The sequence below is a fragment of the Somniosus microcephalus genome, chromosome 10, assembly GCF_052327205.1.
Source record: "Somniosus microcephalus isolate GS21.2 chromosome 10, FLI_Smic_1.0, whole genome shotgun sequence".
Lineage (NCBI taxonomy): Eukaryota > Metazoa > Chordata > Chondrichthyes > Squaliformes > Somniosidae > Somniosus > Somniosus microcephalus.
Genome location: NC_140996.1, coordinates 211,494,379 through 211,514,532, shown reverse-complemented (window position 1 = coordinate 211,514,532; position 20,154 = coordinate 211,494,379). Strand labels below are relative to the sequence as shown.

Genomic DNA, 20,154 nt, shown 5'->3' with positions numbered 1-20,154 from the left:
GGGTAAGTGTAAGTACTCCAAAGAAAGACGGGGAGTCGGACATCTCGGGGAGCAGGAGGGGGCAAGACAAGGAGAGGTTGCAAGAGGCAGGAGCCTTAAAGGGGCAGCAGGATGGGAGCGGGGAGACAAAGACGCCAGAAGGGAGCAAGGTAGGTGTGGGTGTGCCATTGTCCCAGAGAGAAGAAACTGGGAGCAAGGGTCAGCGTTGGAGATGAGGTCGAAGAGAGCGGCACTGTTGGAGAAACCACGATAGTAGGAAGACTCTCTAAGGGAGATTATATATCTGATGGGGAGCAGGGACGGGTGGTTACAGAAGAGCTCGAGAGTGAGGAGTCAGAAGGGGGCAGAGACATGGAAGTGGGGGGTGGGGTGGCATCGTGTGGAAAGGGAAAGTTTAGTGAGGGGCAGAAGGAGGGAGAAGGGGCTGCTCCTCTGCCCAAACCTAATGTAAGGAAGAGGCTGAAACTGCAGGGAGGCTGCAGGAAAAAGCAACGGCTGCCCGAAAAGTTGGGAAGGAGCATGAGAGGAGGGAAGGGCCGGAGATTAAATGATGGGAGGATTATCAGGCACACTTCATTTATTTGGAGCCATGATTACATTGGTCTCGATTCATGTGAACGGACTGAGGGGTGAGAAGAAATTGCAACAGTTGTTGCAGTGTTTTAAAGGCACTGACCTGTTGTGTCTGCAAGAACCCGTTTGGGATGAGGATATCCTAGAAAGAGCTTGGAAGGTTTGGAAGGGAGAGGTGTTTGCAAGTTGCACAAACAATAACCGTAGAGGGGTGACTGTTTTGGTGAGTCCGTCCATAAAAGAGAACGTTGCCTTGGTAGGCAAGGACGAGGCACTGACCATCATTTTCAATCCTCTCTGGCTTTAGGTGTGGTGCCGGAGGACTGGAGGACTGCTAATGTGGTACCCTTGTTTAAAAAGGGAGAAAAGGATAGACCGAGTAATTACAAGCCATTGCGCCTAACCTCGGTGGTGGGAAAATTATTGGAATGAATTCTGAAGGACAGGATAAATCTTCGTTTAGAAAGACACGGATTAATCAAGGATAGTCAGCACGGATTTGTTAAGGGAAGGTCTTGTCTGACAAACTTGATTGAATTTTTTGAGGAGGTAACAAGGAGGGTAGATGATGGTAGTGCATTTGATGTAGTGTATATGGACTTTAGCAAGGCTTTTGATAAGGTTCCACTTGGCAGACTGGTCATGAAGGTAAAAGCCATGGGATCCAGGGCAAAGTGTCAAATTGGATTCAAAACTGGCTCAGAGGCAGGAAGCAGAGGGTAATGGTTGATGGGTGTTTTTGTGACTGGAAGGCTGTTTCCAGTGGGGTTCCGCAGGGCTCAGTAATAGGTCCCTTGCTTTTTGTGGTATATATCAATGATCTAGACTTGAATATAGGGGGTATGATTAAGAAGTTTGCAGATGATACTAAAATCGGCTGTGTGGTTGATACTGAAGAAGGAAGCTGTAGACTGCAGGAAGATATCAATAAATTGGTCAGGTGGGCAGAACAGTGGCAAATGGAATTCAATCCAGAGAAGTGTGAGGTAATGCATTTGGGGAGGGCTAACAAGGAAAGGGAATACACATTAAATGGTAGGACACTGAGTAGTGTAGAGGAACAAAGAGATCTTGGAGTGCATGTCCACAGATCCCTGAAGGTAGCAGGCCAGGTAGATAGGGTGGTTAAGAAGGCATACGTGTAGTGTATGTGCTTTAAGTCAGAACTACTTTTTACAGCTCCTGTATACTGTAGTACCGGCAGTGACCACACCGGTATATAAGCTGTGCGCATGCCTCTGTACCCCAGTCTAGAGATCACCCTCCTCCAGTAAAGACCTGTTATTTGTTTATGTACAGCATCCGTGTAATTATTTATCCACTGAACCACGGATCTAACAGTGGCGACGAGTGTTGATGCGAATCTACCTGCAACATAAAAAATAAAAAAAATAGTCGAGTCCAGGAACACGGGCGTCGACCGCGAGCAACCGCCCAGCAGCCAGGCAGAGATCCAACTTCGCTGGGGAGGCTGTGGAGAGCCGAGCTTGGTTCCCCAGCCACAACGAGCAGTAAGAGACCGACGACAGGTCCAGAGCAGACCCGTCCCGAGCAGCGGTGGCTGGAGCCGACCGACGGCAGAGAGAGTGAGCCAGGCAGCGTCGACGGGGTAAGAAAGAGGGTGAAGAGAGCAGGGCGCAGCCGGGGGTTGATCACCGAGCGACGTCGAGGAAATATACTGCAAACCGGAGAGAGGGTAAGAAACAGCCGGGTTCTAGACTGAGTGGCGTCGACAAATATCAAGAGAAGAACGTGCAGAGCACAGCCAGGGATCACGGGCTGATCAGGGTCCGCGGGGCAAAGCAAGGGGAGACGCCATTGAGCCGCGGAGAAGCAGGGAGAGCGCGGGAGGCGCCATTGAGTGCGGAGAAGCAGGGAGAGCGCGGGAGGCGCCATTGAGCCGCGGAGAAGAAAGAAGAGCGCGGGAGACGCCATTTTGCGAAGCCGCAGCGGAGAAGACGGGCGAGCGCGGGAAGGAAGGAAAGCGCGGGAGATGCCATTTTGTGCCAGCGGAGAAGAAGGGGAAGCGCGGGAGGCGCCATTGGGGATAGTTAACGCACAACCAAGGATGCCGAAGAGTGGCAGTATCTCTACGTTCGACAATGAAGTCGAAGATTGGGCGACATATGTGGAACGTATTGAGGTGTACTGCAGGGCGACTGAAGTGCCAGATGCTAATAAAGCACCGGTTCTGTTAAATTCCATGGGTGCAAAAACTTATGGGTTACTGCAAAATCTAATAACCCCAGAGAAGCCGGTAAACAAGAATTTTGAAAGCATAGTAGAAATCCTGCAGGACCACTTAAACCCCACACCGCTGCTGATAGCAGAACGATTTAAGTTCCATAAAAGGAGCCAACACAAAGACGAAAGCAATGCTGAGTACCTAACGGAACTGCGCAAGCTATCGAAATACTGCCAGTTTGGAGCGGGACTAGCAGACACGTTAAGGGACAAGTTTGTGTGTGGGCTACAAAGTGAAGGAACCCAGAAACGGCTTCTATCAGAAAAGGACCTTACGCTGGACAAAGCTTTCAATATGGCAGTATCACACGAAGCAGCCGCAAGGGGCGCTGCAGAGATACAACGGAGACCGCAAGAATATGGCACCAACGAAATGAACTATGGAACAGGGAAGTGCTATCGCTGCGGCAGAACAACACATGACCAGAAAGATTGTTGGTTCAAGGACCAAGTGTGCAGACAGTGTGGGAAAGCAGGACATATAGCAAGAGTCTGCAGGTCTGGGAAGAAAACCAACAGTAAGAAATCTCCACAGGAGAAGTACAAAAAGGTACACCAGGTGATGGACAGTGGTTCAGACGAACAGAAAAGTGACACAGACTCCGGAAGCAAGGAGCTGGGTTGTCTGAAACTACATAATGTAACCGAAATGGAGGATCACCAGACTATCTGGGTTACACTCAAGATAGACGGAGTCCAAGTGGAAATGGAATTGGACACAGGGTCAGCTCTAACAGTCATAAATCAAAGAGACTACAAGCGGCTATTTTCACACATACCCTTGAAAGCTACAGAGACTGTCTTGAAGACGTATATGGGGCAAAAAGTCTACCCCAAAGGAAAAATAAGGGTGAAAGTGACATATAAAGGTCAGGAAATACCTAAAATGGATATATATGTATTGCCAAATGGAGGACCACCACTGCTAGGACGTGAATGGATCTGGAAGATACATTTAAATTGGCATTCCATACAGGCACTGAAGGTGGAGGCCAAAAAGTATGACGACGTCACACCTGGACGACTGTCAAAAATGCTGACGCAAAAGAAGTGTTCCAGGAGGGACTAGGAACACTAAAAGGAATAACAGCAACAATTAAAATAGAGGATAATGCAAGCCCAAAGTATCTGAAGGCCAGACCAGTGCCTTATGCGATCAGACCAGCAGTTGAAGCAGAGCTGGAAGGGTTGGAACGTTCAGGAGTACTGTCCAAAGTGGACTGGAGCGAGTGGGCTACACCCATCGTTCCTGTAATGAAGAGGTCGTTGAGTAATACGCCTGGGGAACCAAAGAAGGTCCGCATCTGTGGGGATTTTAAGGTGACAGTGAACCCAGTCCTTCACATGGTGCAATATCCGCTTCCACGAATTGAGGATATTTTCGTCTCGCTATCTGGTGGTAAACGCTTCACCAAAATTGATCTAGCCCAGGCGTACTTGCAAATGGAGGTAGAAGAAGCTTCGAAACATTACCTTACGATCAACACCCATAAAGGTCTCTATCAATACAACCGGCTGGTGTTTGGAGTAGCCTCGGCTCCGGCTATCTGGCAAAGGGTGATGGATCAGGTCCTGCAAGGGATTCCAGGGACCCAGTGTTATTTGGACGACATCTTGGTCACGGGCGAAAATGACGGTGATCACCTCACGAACTTGGAGAAGGTGCTCGCCAGATTAAGGGAATATGGGCTACGAGCTAATCGCCACAAGTGCGAGTTTTTCCAGAAACAGATCTCGTATTGCGGCCCTGTCATCGATGAAGAGGGGTTACATAAGTCCCCTGACAAGATTGAGGCAGTAGTCAAGGCTCCAGCACCGGAAAATGTGTCACAACTGAGGTCGTTCCTCGGGCTGGTAAACTATTACCACAAGTTCTTACCAAATTTGTCTACGGTATTACACCCGCTGAACACCCTACTGCAAACAGGGGTACCATGGAAGTGGGATGACGAACGTAGACGAGCTTTCCAGAAGTGTAAAGAATTGATCACATCAAAAGAGGTGTTGGCCCATTTCAACCCAGCACTACCAATTCGTTTGGCATGTGATGCATTACCCTACAGCATTGGAGCGGTGCTGTCGCACAAATTCCCAGACGGGTTGGAGAGGCCAGTAGCCTTTGCGTCTCGGTCACTAACCTCAGCCAAGCGCAACTACGCCCAGATTGACAGGGAGGCCCTCAGCCTAGTATGGGGAGTAAAAAAATTCAACCATTATCCTAAGAAGGGCGTGCCAGTAATGACTGCACAGCGGTTACAAAGATGGTCCCTGTTTCTAGGGGCGAATCAATATGAAATAGAATTTAAAGGCACAGAACAGCATGGGAATGCTGATAGACTATCGCGCCTGCCACTGCCTACGGTGGAGGAAGCACCAGCAGTGGACCCTATCGAGATATTTTATTCGATGATAATTGAACGATTGCCAGTAACAAACGCGGATATAGAGGAGACCCTCAATGATCCGACGCTGTCACGGGTATATGAATTGACGGTGAGGGGATGGCCAACACATGGCGACTCACTGTTGCCAGCATTCTCATCCAGAAGAGAACAGCTGTCACTATGCCAGGGGACAGTGATGTGTGGATCCAGAGTGGTGATTCCACCCAAGTTAAGGGAGAGAGTGCTAAAGGAGCTACATGAAGGTCATCTGGGGGGACTGAAAATGAAAAGCCTTGCTAGGGCTTATGTGTGGTGGCCGGGAATCGATCAACAAATCAAAGACCTAACTAAGAGCTGCTTAGGATGCCAGAAGGTCCAAAATGCACCACCACATGCCCCTCTACACCTATGGGAGTGACCCTCCTCTCCATGGCAACGGGTGCACATTGATTTCACTGGTCCATTCATGGACTCAAAGTTCTTAATAGCAGTGGATGCTCATTCAAAGTGGCCTGAGGTGATAAAGATGTCTTCAACCACTACAGAGAAAACGATTGCAGTCCTACGGACCATATTTGCCAGAAACGGTTTGCCAGAGCAGATCTGCTCTGATAATGGACCACAGTTTGTGTCCGACGAGTTCCAAAAATTCATGAAAAGGAATGGGGTAAGGCATTACACATCCGCCCCGTATCATCCAGCCACCAATGGATTGGCTGAGAGGTTCGTACAAACCTTTAAGAAGGCGATAAAGGCCTTGTGCGACGAGGAAATTCCACTACAGCATAAGATGGACAATTTCTTATTAGCCTACCGAAACGCGACACATGCAGTTACCAACCAGACCCCGGCCATGATGTTCTTTAACCGAAGGTTGAGATCTCGTCTGGACTTGCTCAGACCAAATGTGCGAAGAAATGTTGAGGACAAACAATTCCAGCACATCAATGAGAAGCCGACAAGGGGCTTCAATGTAGGGCAACCAGTCTTGGCCCGTGTCTATCGAACAGAGAAGTGGCAACCCGGAACGATATGTACAAGGCAGGGGCCATTAATGTACACAGTGGATGTCGGGGAGAACATTGTGAGACGCCACATCGATCAGATCTTAGCGTCACAGGAAGGTGTCAACCCCATGTCTCGAGTACCTGGGGATGAACCCGACATACCGGTAGCATCTACTTCAGACCCAGTAGCAGTGGAACCCGATGAACTACCCGATGAAAAGGGGTCAGAATCGCCTCTGCACCAAGAACAAGAACCTTCGGAAAGGTGCTATCCCGAAAGGGTCAGGAAGCCGCCCCAAAGACTGAATCTATAAATGGACTTTTGTTATTGAATGTACATGTAAAAATGTAATTGTTATTTGAATATTAAGGGGGTATTATTAATCAAAAAAGGGAGGAATTGTAGTGTATGTGCTTTAAGTCAGAACTACTTTTTACAGCTCCTGTATACTGTAGTACCGGCAGTGACCACACCGGTACTACAGTTGTGTGCATGCCTCTGTACCCCAGTCTAGAGATCACCCTCCTCCAGTAAAGACCTGTTATTTGTTTATGTACAGCATACGTGTAATTATTTATCCACTGAACCACGGATCTAACAATACGGAATGCTTGCCTTTATTAGCCGTGGCATAGAATACAAGAGCAGGGGGGGTTACGCTTCAACTGTATAAAACACTAGTTAGGCCTCAGCTAGAGTACTGCGTGCAGTTCTGGTCACCACATTACAGGAAAGATGTGATTGCACTAGAGAGAGTACAGAGGAGATTTACAAGGATGTTGCCGGGAGTAGAGAATCTTAGCTATGAGGAAAGACTGGATAGGCTGGGTCTATTGTCCTTGGAGCGGAGGAGGCTGAGGGGAGACCTTATTGAGGTGTATAAAATTGTGAGGGGCATAGATAAAGTGGATAGAAAGGACCAACTTCCCTTCGCAGAGGGGTCAAAAACCAGGGGGCACAGATTTAAAGTAATTGGTGGAAGGTTTAGAGGGGATTTGAGGGGAAATTTCTTCACCCAGAGGGTTGTGGGGGTCTGGAACTCACTGCCCGAAAGGGTGGTAGAGGCAGAAACCCTCACCACATTTTAAAAAGTACTTGGATGTGCACTTGGGATGCTGTAACCTGCAGGGCTACGGATCAAGAGCTGGGAAGTGGGATTAGGCTGGATAGCTCTTTGTTGGCCAGTGCGGACACGATGGAATGAAATGGCCTCCTTCCGTGCTATAACTTTCTATGATTCTATGAGGACACTGAGGGGAGATTTTTACTGCTAAAGATAAAAAATGGAGGAATTTAATTGCGATCTCTTTTTTTTCAAATGGTGGGGGAAAAAAGTGGGTAGCACCCTCGCATCTGAGTCAGAAGGTTGTGGGTTCAAGTCCCACTCCAGGGACATGAGCACATAAAGCTAGGCTGACGCTCCAGTGCAGTGCCGAGGGAGTGCTGCACTGTCGGAGATGCCGTCTTTTGGATGAGACGTTAAACCGAGGCCCCATTTGCTCTCTCAGGTGGACGTAAAAGATCCCATGGCACTGTTTCGAAAAAGAGCAGGGGAGTTATCCCCGGTGTCCTAGCCAATATTTATCCCTCAATCAACATCACTAAAACCCTAGATGACCTGGTCATTATCACATTGTTGTTTGTGGGAGCTTGCTGTGCACAAATTGGCTGCCACGTTTCCTACATTACAACAGTGAGTACGCTTCAAAAAGTACTTCTTTGGCTGTAAAGCACTTTGAGATGTCCGGTGGTCGTGAAAGACGCTATATAAATGCAAGTAAGTCTTTCTTTCTTTCTTTTTTCTTTCTTTCTTTCTCTCTTTCTCTCTCTCTTTCTTTCTTTCTCTCTTCCTTCTCTCACTCTCTTTCCTTCTCTCTCTCTCTTCCTTCTCTCTCTCTCTTTCCTTCTCTCGCTCTCTCTTTCCTTCTCTCTCTCTCTCTTTCTCTCTCCACCTCAGGATGTCCCAAATCGCTTCATGGCCAATAAAGTACTTTTGAATTATAGTCACTGTTGTAATGTAGGAAACGCGGCCGCCAATTTGTGCACAGCAAGGTCTCACAAATAGCAATGAAATAAATGACGAAATGATCTGTGTTAGTGATGTTGGTTGAGAGATGAATGTTGGCCAGGACACCGGGGAGGACCTTGATTTGGGATACATTGCTGACTGAGTCACTCTTGGAAATTGCAACAAAATCTAATTCAATTACACTAATGTGAAAGAACATCCTTTGTGATCATGCCTATTTAGCAACCGAAATTTCTGCTTGCCTGTTCGTTCCTTTGTAGAGACAGCATATGGTCCCCAAAGAGTTAATGTGGGGGGGGAAAAAAGGCAAGTCGCAGGAACTAGGAGAAAATGAATCAAAGAGAATGATGAATGACTTTGAGAACAAGGCATGCCTTGTTCACCTCAGATATGCCTTTTAAAAATATTATACAGACACAGATTCTGGTACTTATCAAGTTAAGAGAAGTTAGATCTAGGGAATGTAACACTTTCCCATTTTAGACATGAATATCAACGTCATGCATAGCCAAGTCAGTTCGGGCGTAATACAGCCATCTGTAGATTAAAGCTAACCCTAATATTAATTGTAACATTTAATGAGCTGAGCAAGAGGGTAGGGCCACTATAGCAAAACCTGTGGGATTTCCTGGGTTGGTACTGTATCCCAGACAGCAATGTTCTCCACAGCCATTGAGCAGGAGGTAGGATGTACGCTTTTACTGATGCAGGATGGACAATGCCATCCCTCTCCCTGCCTGCGTAAGGTGTCTTGTTGAAAACGTGAAAAGTCATTTAAATGCACAGCAGAAATCTATGGGTAGTGGGATGAATTTTTCAAACATTCCTTTTATTGCTGGGACACTTTTAGCTTATCTATAGGACTGTAAATTGCATGGACCCGACTTACTTCTTCCTAATAAAATATTCTGTCTCTCAAATAACACTGATCTGAATAGTTGCAATTTTCTGTGTATTATATGAGAGAACTAGTAAGTTCAGCCGCTGCCAGATGCAATCATCGTGGCTGATATGGAATCTCTTAAATTCTTTGACACGGTAACATCCCAGAATAGTGATCATCTCACAAGGAGCCATTTGCTTTGTTGGAATGTGCAAGATCAGCAAGGTGAAAATGAGTGCAATTGATTGAGGTGTCAAAATCCATTTTCTCTATGCTGCTGCAGGTTACGGCTATGCAGTTTTAAGCTTTTAGCATATTGCTTTATGCTTATAATGTTTTTTTATACTGTACAAGTATATTCATGCTATGGTGGGGCAGTGGTTATGTTACCAGGCTAGTAATCCAGAGAGTTCAAATCCCACCATAGCAGTTTGAGAACTTAAATTTATTTTTAAAATAAATCTGCAGATGAAAAGCTGGTATCAGTAAATATGACCATGAGGCTGTCGGATTGTTGTAAAAACCCAACTAGGTCACTAATGTCCTGTTGGCAACGAAACCTGCCATCCTTACCCGTTCTGGCCTATATGTGACTCCAGTTCAACACCAATGTGCTTAACTCTTAACTGCCCACTGAAATGGCCTAGCAAACCACACAGTTGTGCCACGAGGGGTGGGCAATAAATGCTGGCCTTGCCAGTGATGCCCAGATCCAGAGAATGAATTTTTAAAAATTAGTACTGCTTAATATTACTAATTAAGCTTGGGTATTTGGATTTAGTCTAGACCATTTCGAGCAATTTCAAGGCAGTATGCATTAAATGGCTAAAAGGATCTAGCTAGATTCTCAGCACCATATAATAAAATGCATTTTATTATCTATTTGTTTGTTTATTTTATTGTTTTCTCAATTGTCTCTCTTCTCACTGGGATGTGGTTCCAAAGGCATCAACATCCCTCTGGTGCCTCACTCAGCGGGCCATTCTTCTGTGGGCTTGGACAGCCAGTGCTGGCTGACTAGTCAACCCTTGAAGGTGTTGCAGCCAAGACTGGTGCTTGTCCCCACCTGATGTCCAGCTATTGCAGCTCGCCCGCTGCCCCTAACTGCGATCGGCTATGATGGCACAAACCGGGCATTGTATTACATGGAAGGACCTTCTGGCCTTTGTGGTTACTACTGCTGCGTTTATCCACAGGGCTATCTGTGAAGTAAATGAAAAAAAACAGGATGTTAAACTGTCTTTTTTAATTGTTTAGTTCATGACTTTTTAATCACTGGTTATTGGAATTTTTGTTTGTACATTTGCTTGGAGCGTAGTTTTAATGACGAGCTTCAGCACCCCTGTGTTTTCCCGATCTGAATTGTGCTGTTCTCAGAAGCCATTAAGTGGCAGCAGTGTGCTTCTCCACAGAAAGAGGGGACTCTGAGAGACAGTCGCCCCCTCAGGCTCCTGTTTGTACACATTCTACCTACTGGCTATTGAGTGGTATTGGTTAAAAACCTGGAACCTCGATTAGCTGTGGTGCAGGCATACTTGAATATAAAGAGAAGGTGAACAAAATAAAGACGAGCACTATTGATAAGATCATGGTCAAATACAAGGGTTCCATGTATAACATGAACTAGGACAGTTTTCACTTAGGCCCAGAACCGAAAGCTTCTCCTAATTTGGCACAAATTCGCAGTAAAATTAGAAACCTCACTCCGCGATCACCCGGTCGATTTGGCCAGGGAATTGGAAATCTGATACTGGTCCAATAGGGCATGATGTTCAGATATCAGAGTCAAGGCACATTGTTTGAGTGGAGCAGAGAAAGCTTCACTCTGGGAGAGCTGGGTGTTGATGTTGAATGCCTGAAATGGTCAATTGTTCCATTTCACACAAGTAATATCCTTCATTTTGCTGAACACAAAAAATTACTGGGTGACGTAAGAAAACTACTAGGCACTTGGTCTAAGCGTTAAACAAAGCTTTAATCAACTGTTTTACAACATAGAGGTCTAGTTGTGTCCTTCACTAGTTTCTGTTAAGAATGTCCTGCGCAAGCTGGGCCCGTGCCCGAGTATTTATACTCTCCCTGCGCAGCGCCACCCGCAGGCCGCTCAGTATTATTTCATAAGCCTTTCTTTCATGAATGACTGATTCATGTCACTGGGGTGGAGGGAAAAGGGAGACGAAAAGGGCAAGCATCATGGTACATTTGTATACCATAGACCGTAACCTCTTCCTCTATATACCTTGATATGCTCTGATTTCAATTGGAAAATCACTGAATTAAATTTCATCAAGCTCCACTACAGACCGTATTTTAAGTAGGCTTTTGAAGACTGCTTAAAAAAAAAGCTTTAATGAAATTCAACGACCACACTAGTCAAATGGCAAATATTAAGAACATAAGAAATAGGAGCAGGAATAGGCCACTTGGCCCCTCAAGCCTGCTCCGCCATTCAAGAAGATCATGGCTGATCTTGGGCTCAAAGCCACTTCCCTGCCCGCTCCCTATAACCTTTCACTCCCTTATCTTGCAAAAATCTGTCTATCTCCACCTTAAATGTATTTAATGACCCAGCCTCCACGGCTCTCTGGGGCAGAGAATTCCACAGATTTACGATCCTCTGAGAGAAGAAATTCCTCCTCATCTCAGTTCTAAAAGGGCGACCCTTTATTCTGAAACTATGCCCCCGAGTTCTAGATTTCCCCACGGGGGGAAACATCCTCTCAGCATCTACCTTGTTGAGCCCCCTCAGTATCTTATATGTTTCAATAAGATCACCTCTCATTCTTCTAAATTCCAATGCGTATAGGCCCAACCTGCTCAACCTTTCCTCATAAGTCAACCCCCACATCTCAGGAATCAACCGAGTGAATCGTCTCTGAACTGCCTCAAATGCAAGTATATCCTTCCTTAAATAAGGAGACCAAAACTGTTCGCAGTACTCCAGGTGTGGTCTCACCAATACCCTGTACAGTTGTAGCAGGACTTCCCTGCTTTTATACTCCAACCCATATATATTGAATGGTCCAGAAATTCGGGTTCCCATGGGTGAGTACGCACTGGGTACTCACGCGTAGGCCCAGCGAAAGTGCCGGTTTCGTGCATGCACTGCGCATGCGCGGGAAACCGGAACTTCCGTTCCCTTAAAGGAAGGGGTTCACAGGTCGAACGAGTGCACCGGAGAGGTAGCGCGTACGCCTGGAACTTCTGTTTTTTTTGCAGGTTTTTCTGGGACGGTAAGTCTCCAGGAGTTACACTTTTAAAAAGCAGTTGCAAGGCCTGCTTTTAACAAGGTAAGTGGTGAATTAAGTAAAATTAAAACATTTTTCCACAGGCTTATTATTTTTAAATACTTTAAAGAAAGGTAAGTTTATATTTAGCCCTGTTAGAAACTGTAATTAATTTTTTCAAAAATTTAAATTATTGCTTAAAATAGTTATTTTATGTAATTTATAGTTATTTTAAAAATGTGATGTGTTTTTTAAAATTTATTTGAAGTTTTAGTTATGTTTTGGGGCTGATTTGTATTTATAGTTTTGACAGCTCTTCCTGTCAAATTTATGAATGGGCATTCCCTGCTATTATTGGCTCTCCATGGCCCAAGTGATCCCAGGGGACACTTCAAACTAACTGTGCCCCTGGGATACGTAAGCACTGCGCGCCAGTAGTTGGAGGAGGCCCAGGATCGGAATCCCACGCGGGCCCACAGCACAACGGCCGGCGCGCTAGGTAAGTGCAGGTCGGAGGCTTGCACCCGCGGGAAGCCCCCGACCCGAAATTCTGGGCCATTAATATTGTACAAGTTTATTTCTTATCCCATGTAAACTAACCCGAACCTAATGGGGTATGGAATAGAAATCAGTGGAAATGAAAGATGGGCGGTGTAGTGTATGTAACCGTTCTACCTTTAAGAGAACTATTGTATGTAACCGTCCACCTTTAAGAGAACTATTTTAGGTGTTGCACTACTTTATCTTGGCTGCTGTATACTGTAATACCGGTGGTGACCACACCGGTATATAAGTGCTGTGTAATGAGTTATTGGGCAGATTCGCCCTGACCTTCGAATAGTAAAGTCCTGTTAAAGTTTACTCTTGTGGTCTGTGTAGTCATTCGCAATATAACACACAGACTTTACAGGCGGTTACTATAACGGATGGTCGATGCACAGTGTCAGTGTGGCGCCTGGGTGACTAGTTGAACATCTACCCCAGTCTGCGCATTGTGCCCTCAGTACAGCGGCAGCGTATTGTCATGCTTTCCACTGCTGTTGCTGATCATGTTGCAATTTCGGGAGCGGGTCATGTAAAGGCGTTACTTTTCCTTTTATAGAAGAAGCTACTTGACTCTTCATGAAGTGGATTATTCGGCTCCTGACGAATCATGGGAATGTAGCTCGGGAGAACTGGAGCGAAGGGGTCGACTGGGCAGTGAAGTTGGCTGGCTTTCTGCATCTACCTCTACCGAGAAAGGTGACACCTTGGACAGCCTTCACCTGAATTTCAAACTTTCCAACAAGCTTAGGTAACCAATGTCCTGCTGTTCCATTGCACTTTGTGTAATAGTTTCCTACCAATATTGTTTTTAATTTTCTTTGCCTCCCTTTTCAATTTACTCCTCTCCTTTCCTGAAGGCTTTAATCCATCTCCACAGGTGCAAAACACACATTACCTTACCCACATGGCCCACGGAAGGTCATCGACCTGAAACGTTAACTCTGTTTCTCTCTCCACAGATGCTGCCTGACCTGCTGAGTATTTCAATCAGTTTTTATTTCAGGTTTCCAGCATCCGCAGTATTTTGCTTTTGCATTATTGGCCATTGTTTATGTGTCACAAACTCCGTTCCCTAGCCATCAACTCCATCCCTCTCCCTGGCCACTGTCTGAGGCTGAACCAGACCGTTCGTCACCTTGGTGTCTTATTTAACCCCGAAATGAGCTTCAGACCACATATCCGCGCCATCATAAAGATCGCCTACTTCCACCTCCGTAACTTTGCCCGTCTCCGTCCCTGCCTCAGCTGATCTGCAGTTGAAATCCTCATCCATGCCTTTGTTACCCCTAGACTTGGCTATTCCAGCGCGCTCCTGGCTGGCCTCCCACCTTGCACCCTCCCTAAACTTGAGCTCATCGTTGCCTGTATCCAAATGAACAAGGTCAGAGAATGCGGAGTCAGGGGACAAGTAGCAGAATGGATAGCTAGCTGGCTTCAATACAGAAAGCAGAGAGTAGGGGTTAAGGGTAGCTATTCAGAGTGGCAGAAGATGGGTAGTGGTGTTCCACAAGGATCAGTGCTGGGACCACTGCTGTTCACAATTTATATTAACGATTTAGACTTTGGAATCAAAAACACAATTTCTAAATTTGCGGATGACCTCAACTTGGAGGGGGATAGTCAATACTGAGGAGGACTGCAACAAATTACAGGAGGACATTAATAAACTTTCAGAAATAACAACAGAAAACGCTGGAAAAACTCAGCAGGCCAGGCAGCATCCGTGGGGAGAGAAACAGAGTTAACGTTTCAGGTCGAAGACCCTTCGTCAGAACTGGGGCCAATTCTGACGAAAGATCATCGACCTGAAACATTGACTCTGTTTCTCTCTCCACGGATGTTGCCTGGCCTGCTGAGTTTTTCCAGCGTTTTCTGCTGTTATTTCGGATTTCCAGCATCCGCGGTATTTTGCTATTGTATTAATAAACTGCAGCATGGGCATATAATTGGCAAATTAATTTCAACACAGATAAATGTGAGGTATTACATTTTGGTAAGAAAAGTAGGGAGGTCACATATTACTTGGAAAATAAGAATCTAAATAGAGTAGAGGAACAAAGGGGTCTCGGAGTACAAATACACAAATCATTAAAAGTTGCGACACAGGTTAACAAGGCCATAAAAAAGCAAACCAAGCACTAGGGTTTATTTCTAGAGGGATAGAATTGAAAAGTAAGGAAGTTATGCTAAACCTGTATCGAACCTTGGTTAGACCACACTTAGAGTGCTGCGTGCAGTTCTGGTTGCCATATTATAAAAAGGATATAGAGGCACTGGAGAGGGTGCAGAGAAGATTTACAAGGATGATACCAGAAATGCTAGGGTATACATATCAGGAAAGGATGAACAGGCTGGGTCTCTTTTCTCTTGAAAAGAGAAGGCTGAGGGGTGACCTAATAGAGGTCTTTAAAATGATGAAAGGTTTTGACAGAGTGGATACAGAGAGAATGTTTCCACTTGTGGGGAAGAGCAAAACTAGAGGCCATCAATATAAGATAGTCACCAAGAAATCCAATAGGGAATTCAGAAGAAACTTCTTTACCCAGAGAGTGGTGAGAATGTGGAACTCGCTACCACAGAGAGCGGTTGAAGCAAATCGCATAGATGCATTTAAGGGGAGGCTCGACAAGCATATGAGGGAGAAGGGAATAGAGGGTTATGCTGATAGATTTAGATGAGGAAAGACTGGAGGAGGCTCATGTGGAGCATGAATGCCAGCATGGATTGGTTGGGCCGAATGGCCTGTTTCTGTGACGTATATCCTATGTAATCTCCCACCAAGTCCCATTCACCCATCACCCCTGTGCTCGCTGACCTACATTAGCTCCTGGTAAGGCAACACCTCAATTTTAAAATTCTCATCCTTGTTTTCAAATCCCTCCATGGCCTCGCCCCTCCCTATCTCTGTAATCTCCTGCAGCCCTATAACCCTCCAAGATATCTGCGCTCCTCCAATTCTGACCTCTTGTGTATCCCCGATTTTAATCGCTCCATCATTGCTGGCCGTACCTTCAACTTCCTAGGCGCTAAGCTCTGGAATTCCCTCACTAATCCTCTCCGGCTCCCTACCCCTCTCTCCTCCTTTAAGATGCTGCTTAACGACTACCTCTTTGACCAAGCTTTTGGTCACCTGTCCTAATATCTCCTTATGTGGCTCGGTGTCAAATTCTGTTTGGTAACGCTCCTGTGAAGCGCCTTGGGGCATTTTGCTACGTTACAGGTGCTATATAAATGCAAGTTGTTATTGTAAGTAGGCTAATCGACCATCAAAGGTGATTCCTATCCTGCCTCATCAGACACCTACCAATGCGCTCTTACAGGTCACTGCATAGTAATCAGGAGCGGGAACCATGCTTGTTTTTTCTCTCCTCCATGGCCAGAGGCCCTCAGGCCCATTGTGCTGTCACTGCCCTGCCCTAGCTGAAGTCAGCTAACTCCGCACAGACCAGGGGCTCAACATGGGACCTTCATGGCTTGTATGGTTCAGTCATGTGCGAGACTGTACATTTACCTACTAAGCCATGGAGGAAGAGGCTCAATTTTCTTGACAGGAAATTAACAAATTGAAAGTGATTCTTGATCAATGTCTGATCCTGGAAGTTAACGGTGAAAAAAGTAGCTTGACTAGTTCAGTCTCACAGAAATCCTTGTCACGTTCTCCAATCATTTAAGTTCAAATTGTGGTCTATGATATTAGTGACAAGCACATTAATGCTACTATTAAATTCCTTTGAACTCTACTTTAAGAAAGACATTAGTCCATTTATTTTAAACAGCTTAACCCCTACTTTAAAGTGGCAGACTAAGGAATTTCATGCAAGGATGTTGGTGGTTTTGGACTAATATTACACGGTGTAATTTCAACCTGAATGACAATGTTAATTTCACTAACAATGGTTATGAAGAAATTTGCTTCTCTTGCTGAAGGTGGCAGTAGTGGATAATCAAGAAAGAGAGGAGTGGTGGTGATGGTGAAGTTACAAATCTATACTGAAAGTTTGGTTGGTAAATATAAGTGAGTTAGTGTGCGTGCATGGATGAAGAGTGCCCAGGGTGGAAAAGGAAGATAAGGAATCTTGAGTTACCTTGCCTGCCCCAGTGAGATCATTGAACTTCTTTCTGCCCTTGGGGTGAGGGATTTGGCACTCGGTGCTAGTGCCACCTCCCTCCAGATGGCATGAGTGATATTCCTAGCTGACCTGCTGTCACCCACACCTAGCTGTCTGTGCCTCCTGACTTCAGTTTTCTTGAAGAGGGGTTGGAGGTGTTTGTTTCGGTGCCATGCCCTGCTGCCTTGTCTGGTTGCTCGGTGCAGATGCTCCTGTTGTAGACATAATGCTCAAAGTATGATGAAAAGATTGATGAAACATTCAGTGCAGTTATCTGAGAGTCACGTGAGTGAGACAAGCACTATATTCCCTCCTTACCTTGTTGTCCCCTCGTCTGATGCTGGAGTTCTTATAAAGGCGGCTCTCCAGTTTCTACGCACTCCAGCTAATTACCCCCATTTTACACGGGGTTTACGCCAATGGGTGTGCAAATGAGCTGGCCCAGGAAACTCTTGTGTAACTGCCTCTCTGAAAAACCGACGGGGGCAAATCTTTTTTCATTAGCATAACATGGACGCAGCTCTCCACGAGGAAATTCTACCCCATTCTATGCGTCGTTGAAACCGTTAAAATCAAACACCGTCTAGAAAGTGGTAGAGTTACGCATTGTTCCTGATCTGACTTCCTTCACAGTGGGGGAGAAAGCGGTATCTTTCAATAAATAGGTTTTTTCAATCAACAAAACCGCATCAGCAAGGAGAACAGTCCTGCAACTTCCAAGATGAAAATAATCGCTGAATGTTCGAATTCACCAATTGCATTCGGAAACCGCTTTTATTCCACCGAGGAAGGTATAAGCGAGGAAAGGTCGCCAGCTAGATTTTCTTGTTATTAAATGTGACAGCTATAGGTTGTGACAAAAAAAGTTGTAAGCCAGTAATGTGTAATGTAAGGGACAGCTTGGTGGGGGAAGTGCTGAGTGAGTGTAAAGAGAGGGTGAACCAGTGTAGAACAGCGACTGGTTACAGGAGGAACATATTCATCTCGGGAGGCAGCTGGAAATACAGCAGTACCTCAGGATAAAGTAGTTGTTGAAATCAACTGTTGTCTGAGTCAGTCCTAATACAACTTCCTTACCGGGGACGGTTGCATAGTGGCTATGTTATTGGACTAGTAATCCAGAGGCCCTGGACGAGTTCAAATCCCACCATTTAAATAAAGTTAATTAAATTAGTAATAATAATAATTGGAATAAAAAGCTCGTGTCAGTAATGGTGACCATGAAACTACTGGATTGTTGTAAAAACCCATCTGGTTCACTAATGTTATTTAGGGAAGGAAATCTGCCATCCTTACCCGGTCTGGCCGATATGTGACTCCAGACCCACAGCAATTTGGTTGAATCTTAACTGCTCTCTGAAATGGCCGAGTAAGCCACTCAGTTGTACCAATCCGCTACAAAGAACAGCGGTTCAAGAGGGCGGCTCACTACCATCTTCTCAAGGGCAATTAGGGATGGGCAATAAATGTTGACCTTGCCAGTGATGCCCACATCCCAGGAACAAATAAATTTTAAAAAGGGGTGAAACTGGACATGGACATGGACGAGGATGCAAAATTGTGTCTGCTGCCCGTTATATGACCTGCCCAATATTCAGTTCTTTGTCACTGTCAATGCTTATTGGTCCGACTGACAATGACAAATTGAAAGTCTCTGCAACCAGCCTTGCAGCTATTCCAGGCTGCAGTAGCCTGTGTGTGTATGTGTGTAATTGCTAAAGCAACTCTCTTAGCTCCACCAGTTACTTACACAAAAGACATACGCTCTAGTTCTTTTACTTGGGATATTGAAACTGGATTGATCTTCCACAGATTATTAGATGGGTGAATTTTTCTGCCTGACTGTGTGTACTATTTCAGTGGAGGCAGACAAAGGAACTTTTAGACTATGGGGCACATTTAATGTTTTGTTCATCCTGTGGAAGGTAGCCTATGGAATACTGAGGAGGAACAGAAGAATAAGAGCAGGAGTAGGGCATACGGCCCCTCGAGCCTGCTCCGCCATTCAATAACATCATGGCTGATCATCGACCTCAATTCCACTTTCCCGCCCGATCTCCATATCCCTTGATTCCCCTAGAGTCCAAAAATCTATCTATCTCAGCCTTGAATATACTCAAAGACTCAGCATTCACAGCCCTCTGGGGCAGAGAATTCCAAAGATTCACAAACCTCTGAGTGAAGAAATTCCTCTTCCTCTCAGTCTTAAATGGCCTACCCCTTATCCTGAGACTATGCCCCCTAGTTCTAGACACTCCAACCAGGGGAAGCAACCTCTCAGCATCTACCCTGTCAATCCTCTTCAGAATCTTGTATGTTTCAATGAGATCACCTCTCATTCTTCTAAACGCCAGAGTATAGGCCCATTCTACACAATCTCTCATCATAGGACAGCCCTCTCATCCCAGGAAACAATCTAGTGAACCTTCGCTGCACCGCCTCCACGGCAAGTATATCCTTCCTTAGATAAGGAGACCAAAACCGTGCATAGTACTCCAGGTATAGTCTCACCAAGGCCCTGTACAATTGTAGCAAGATTTCCTTACTCTTGTACACCAACCCCCTTGCAATAAAGGCCAACATGCCATTTGCCTTCCTTATTGCTTGCTGTACCTGCATGCTAGCTTTCTGTGTTTCTTGCATGAGGACACCCAAATCTCTCTGAACACCAATATTTGAAAGTTTCTCACCATTTAAAAAATATTGGGCTAAAAATTCAGTTTGGGGCGCCAAGCTCGCCTGGGCGCCGGAATTACCGCTGCGTGCGGAGCCAGTTGCGCCATCCGGATATTCAGTTTCTGCGCCCCAAATGGAAGCGGGCCGCTAAACGAGGCTTCCCGCGCCCCGCTTGGGACGCTGAAACTGAATATCGGCGCGCTAAGGGCCGCAGCGCCACACGCTGCGGCACGGCAGGCTGCGGTACTGCAGGCCTTTCTCCCACTGTTAAGGGGGAGGTGCCTGCAACAGCGCGATCCCCGCTCACGAGTGCCGGCAAATGAGCCCGGCACCAAGGAGAAGTGCCGGGCTCTCGGGAAACAGCCGGCAATGCCGCGGGGGGGGGGGGGGGTGTGTAGGAGGCCGGGGACGGAGGTGCGGGCAGGCGGGCGCCGAAAAAGCGGCTGGCCGCACCTCCACCTTAACTAGCACCACT

General features: G+C 46.0%; 1 protein-coding gene across 1 annotated transcript in view; it reads left to right on the top strand.

The window, feature by feature from the left end:
* The window catches only part of oca2 (oculocutaneous albinism II), a 707,523-nt gene that overhangs the window by 111,303 nt on the left and 576,066 nt on the right, over positions 1 to 20,154 (top strand). The window contains exon 3 of the mRNA XM_085999552.1: positions 13,451 to 13,642. Coding sequence (XP_085855678.1) covers positions 13,451 to 13,642 — 192 coding nt within the window. The remainder of the gene's footprint in view (positions 1 to 13,450; positions 13,643 to 20,154) is intronic.